Source organism: Lathyrus oleraceus, chromosome 6 (assembly GCF_024323335.1).
Source record: "Lathyrus oleraceus cultivar Zhongwan6 chromosome 6, CAAS_Psat_ZW6_1.0, whole genome shotgun sequence".
NCBI lineage: Eukaryota > Viridiplantae > Streptophyta > Magnoliopsida > Fabales > Fabaceae > Lathyrus > Lathyrus oleraceus.
Window position 1 is genome coordinate 13,759,340 of NC_066584.1, and position 5,719 is coordinate 13,765,058.

Sequence of the window (5,719 nt, forward strand, 5' to 3'; positions counted from 1 at the left end):
CGGATTTTTGACTGTTTATGACTTTTACTTTATGAGTTGCTTAAGTGATGAAAAAGCGGTAAAGTGCGGAAAGTAAATGACACAGAGATTTATCGTGGTTCCCCTCACGGATTGAGAGTACTCCACTCCCCTTTCAACACGAAAGAGAATTTCACTAAAATGTTAGATTCCTAGACAAGACACCTTAAGTTCTTTCTATCTATTCTAACACATTAAGAACAATCCTCTTGGATTTACAATGTTTAAAGTCCAATCGAGACTCAATTTCTCACAAATGGACCTCTTGTATCCACACACCGGATAACAAGGATAAACCTTACAAACTTATCCTTAACAATCCTAAGAATAAGTTGTAATCAAAGAATATAATTCTGAATAATTTGTATAAGATGAGATAGATGAAAATTGAAGTATATCAATTAAATAATTGATCTTCTCCTTTGTAACACTCAAATCTCACAGTAATTATACAAGTGTTCTTGAATTGGAATGAAACTATGATGCTGAAAAATGAAGGTTTATACAAACTTTCACTCTTAAGAAAATGTGGATGAACACTTAGAAAGATTGAGAGAATGTGTGTAAATGATTTAAAATTTTGCAAGGAGGTAATTTTGAAATCTGAAAAATAATGTTTATATAATGTCTAAAACACCTCCTCAGATGAATGCAATAATCCAAAAGATGCCATGTTTCATGATGAAGAGACCATAGGAGTTTTTATGAAAAGATGCAAATATTTTTCATTCTGGATCAGTGGTAATCGGTTACCTTAAATAGGGTAACCGGTTACATGCATTCAACGTTACAAAATAATTTGAAATTTGCTTGAGGTAACCGGTTATATGGTTCCAACGTTAAAAAAATATTTGAAAATTACTCAGAGTAATCGGTTACTCTAAAAGTGATAACTGGTTACTCTAACACAGTTTTGAAAAATAACTTGAAAAAATGAAGTGTGGTGGTTTGTTGATGCATAAAATTATTTTCAATGATTGTGATACTTTGTTAAAATGTTTTTTAAAATGTTTTAAATTGCATTAGTTGAAAATAAATTTTGATGCACGCATAAAGTTGTGGACTTAGAAATTTTTTCAATTTAATTAAGCAAGCAATCGATTTACATGATTGTGCAATCGAATGAATGGAACTTCAAAATTCAAAATTTTAACCACTGCAATAGATTAACATGTTGTTGCAATCCATTGCATCAGTTCAGTTTTTCAAATTTTTAGCCCATGCAATCGATTGACAGGATTGTGCAATCGATTGCACCTGAACAAGTTTGGAAAAATATTGAATCATGTTCACTACTTCACTCACTCCTTTTCATGGCATCTCTTAAATTTAATCTCATTATATTTCATAAATATTTTTCAACCATTGTCATGTTTTATCAAGGGTTGCTTTCATCTCTATAAATATAAATCAAATTTCATTTTTACCGTGACCTCTTTCAAATTAATCATAAAATCTCCCTGCATAATTTTCAACAGAACCTTTACATTAAGATACTTTTTTAAATACATTTTCATATCATATTCAACAAAGTATCTTTGAGCACTTAGAGAATATTTGTTCTTGAATCTTCATATTTTGAAAGAGAATAAGATTTTAATCATTTGGTTAAATCTTGTTCATTATACAAACTTACTTCTTATACAAATTATTATTGTAAATTTCTAAGTATCAAAGATTATTCGATATTAGGTGTGGTTACTTATTATTCAGGATTGTTGGAGATAAGGTTCAAGAAAAGGGAGGATTATTTTCTTTTCTTGTGAAACAAGTTTCAAGAGGATTGTTCTTGATAACTTGGTTAGACGATTGTTTAGAAAGATCTAACTATAATAAAATCTCTTACATATTATAAGGGGACTAGAGTACTCTCGGATTGTGAGGGGAACCATGATAATTCAATGTGTTCTTTATTTTTTGCACTTTATCGCTTTCTTCGCCTAACCAAAAGACACTGGTCACTCAGACAAAGACAACCGACGAGCTTTCACATTTTCTCTCTCTAAAACTTCAAGTCTTGATATCAATATATTTGACTTTAACATCACAAGAACCTTGAATCTTATTAATAAGACTCGATATGTCTTCATGTTGATTACCACCATATGAAAGTTTAAAAGGTTAAATCACCAATAAGTTTAAGTCTTCACTTGAGAGTCATTGGACTACAACTTTGACTTTAAATAGATGTCTAGCTTAATTCAGGAGGATAACTTGATTGACTATCTTGTGCATATTTGACCACTTGAGAAATCTTTAGCAATTGCTTGACTTTAAGTGTTTTCATCATCAAAACTAAGTATGTACTAGTTGACTTGTATCTTTGGTATTCATAAGCTTCACCATCTTAAATCACTTCTTGACTATACATGCAAGTACATAGATCCACAACTCGGTCTCTTAGTGGTACAAAAAATAATTTGTTATAGCTCGATCCAACACTAAGGCTGAATATAGAAGCTTGAGACATGTATCAGATAAACTTCAATGGATTTAAACTCTCCTATGAGAATTGTATGTTCTAGTGCAACCTCCTCTAGTGAGTTGTGACAATCAATCAGTTGTGTTATTGGCTAACAACTTTATTTATATACTACGATCAAATATATAAAAATTGACTTGCTTTTTGTATGAGAAAAAGTTATTGCCAAATAACTCTGTATTATCTATGTTTCATAACAAATCACTAGACAAATGACCGACCATAATGAGTGACTAGTTTAAAGTGTTTCACAAGTTCACAATGATTGATCATGTCTTTACGGTTAAAGCTTTGTTGAGTTTGTTGGAAGAGGGGTATAAGATATCATTTGTATCTTAATGTATAAGATGAACTCTTGTATTTTTATTTGATATGTTGTATCTTAGCGTGTAATATGAATAACTAACTTATAAAGTTAATTATATAGTTGGTAGTGTTAACTAACTCATAGAGTTAATTATTCGGTAGTTGGTAGTTATAACAAACTCGCAGAGTTAATTATTCGATAGAAGGTAATTATAACATGTTATATCAGTTCTTTTTTATCGAGCACTATAAATGCACATTTATATCCCTTTCGGGATGCAACGAAAAATAATTAACAAAATTGCAAATCAGAATCTATAATGTACTTTTCTTTATTTAAATAATTATAGATATTAACTCTAATATAAATAGATTTTTCGAAGATTAAAACACAATAATAAAGAATAAAAGATAAAATAAAATTATTTTAATGAATAAATCGAACAAAATAATTACAAAAGCTTAAATAATAAAATAATACATATTTAAACATTTTTTTATTCTTTTATTTAAATTTTTTTTAATTATTCTAAATCAAAATGATTGTTTTCTGAATTTTTCTGACTCTCGATATTTTAATGCTTTTATATGATTGCAAAAACTATTGAGTTTTGTCAATAAGAAGGGTCGATCAAATCTTTGATTGAGAATATATTCTTTTATGTCTTCGAACCTCTATTGAAAATGCCTTGTCAAATTTGTATTCAATTGATCATAGTCAATACTTTTTTTTGTTTCTTTTTCAGTTTCCGGGTTGCTTTCTATGGGCCAATGTTACAACTTTTCCTTTCTGGATTCACATTTTCTAGAATAAAAACATTATACAATTTAATCATATTTTAATTTTAAAAAATGTCTCAGTCAAAATATAGATATTGATTTATAATATCGTAGAAGACTAACCAAAAGGTTAATTTAAAAAAAAAAATTACTAAAACAAAAATTAATATATTTTCTCATTTATTTCAAACATATATTAAGCAGAGTCGGTCGTCAAAGTTGTTTCCTGCTTTGAGATGAAACACCAAATCCGACCAAAACCAAATCACAAACAAAACAATCTCGTAAACTCCGAATGAAGAACCAAAACAACCTTAACATAATCACCAAGAATCCAGAATCACCTCTAACATCAAACATGGATCCTCAAATTTGGAGCAAATTACCACCTGAAATCCTAGAAAATGTTCTCTCTTTCCTTCCTCTCAAAACCTTCATGAGTCTTAGATCCACTTGCAAAGGTTTCTGGCCATTGATTTTCTCTCCTTCATTCATCTCCAAACACTCACCTTCTTCTTCACCTTTCTCTTCTTTTCTCTTACTTTCTCACCCTCAATTCCGCACTCACTTTCCTCTCTATGATTGCAACCTTCAAACATGGCGTAACATCTCTCTTTCGTTCTCTGATTCACTTCACTCTTCACCACCTTCTTTCACTACTACTCTTGTCTCTTCTGGTGGTCTTTTCTGTTTAACCGATTCTCTTTCATGTTCTTTACTTGTTTGTAACCTTTTAGCCAAATCCAAAAGAAAAATTCAATACCCTAATTTCAATCTTCATATTGAGCATCTTACCTTTGTTTCAACTCCAAAAGGGTACTTCATTTTTATACTCTCTTCTGAATCATCTTCAAATAATGCTTATCTTTATGAATCAAACTCAAAGGTTGAATCTTGGAGGAAATTCAATGGTTTTGATCCGATTCTTAGTGATAACCCTCATCAACAAGGTGTTTACTTTAAAGGAGGTTTGTATTTTGCTACACCAGAGCCTTTTTCTGTTGTGTATTTTGATTTGGAAAATGGAAAATGGGAGAGGCCTGTTTGTGATTTACCTAATCAACTCACTTTTGTGAGATTGGTTAGTATGAATGATGATGATGATGGTGATTATGATGGTAAAAAACTGTTTTTGATTGGTGGGGTTGGGAGCAATGGAATTTCAAGGAGTATTAAACTATGGGAATTGAGTGAAGAAGGGACTAATTGGGTTGAGATTCAGAGTTTGCCTGATTTGATGTGTAGGAAATTTGTGTCAGTTTGTTATCATAATTATGAACATGTTTATTGTTTTTGGCATGAAGGAATGATTTGTATATGCTGTTATACTTGGCCAGAGATTTTGTATTATTTGGTTTCTAGAAGGACTTGGCATTGGCTTCCTAGGTGTTCTTCTTTGGCTTTGAAATGTAGCTGTGGATTTAAGTGGTTTTCTTTTGTTCCTAAGTTGTATGCTCAAGTTTGAAGGGTGAAAAAGAGTGAATGTTTTTTGAGGTTTTTGTTTTATGGTTCTTGTGTTGTAGAACTTGTATGTAATGTATCATGTAACAACCAGAAATGTTATGTTATGAGGATTGCACCATATTTTAATTTAAAGTTTGTTTAAGATTCTGTATTCTTTTAGTTTCATTTTGTAGATTTCTTGCTCTGATTCATTTAACAGTTAAACAAACTCTGAGAAATTCTAAGCCTATGAAACTTGTAGTTTCATGAAGAAGTGACTCAATTGTCAAATTATTCTTTTGAACCCAAAAGTTTGGTTAACTTTTACACGTAAAAACATTACCAATCAAGAAAAAATTATATGTAAATTTTTGGAAAGTAGAACATGTTCCAATGTCGGACAGAAATTAGGTGATATGCTGTGAAGTTTGGTCTGGAAGTTATCTAGTGCGGCAACGAGAGTTTCCGGTAATATAGAGAATGAATGTATCTACAAGATTAACATTTTAGCGTCTAAGTTAACATGAATTACATAGTTTAATGGTTATCCACGAGTAAAATATAAACGGATATTTAATTATAGGTTTCTTTACGGTCATATATACGAATTTGATGGTATCCGTATCGGCGAGTATTCTTATCCGTTAATAATTAGAAAAATTACTTAAATATCCTTTAAAATTATTATAC

At 30.4% G+C, this 5,719-nt stretch overlaps 1 protein-coding gene across 1 annotated transcript; it reads left to right on the forward strand.

Moving 5' to 3' along the window:
• Positions 1-3,772: 3,772 nt before the first annotated feature.
• Positions 3,773-5,194, forward strand: LOC127094395 (F-box/kelch-repeat protein At5g43190). Its single transcript, XM_051033236.1, has one exon. It carries the CDS (start codon positions 3,882-3,884, stop codon positions 5,049-5,051), a length of 1,170 nt encoding a protein of 389 aa, XP_050889193.1. The 5' UTR covers positions 3,773-3,881; the 3' UTR covers positions 5,052-5,194.
• The last annotated feature ends 525 nt before the right edge of the window (positions 5,195-5,719 follow it).

What these genes read in the sequence shown, in the direction of transcription:
- LOC127094395 (XM_051033236.1), top strand. Translation starts at nt 3,882, where the DNA reads ATGAAGAACCAAAACAACCTTAACATAATCACCAAGAATCCAGAATCA.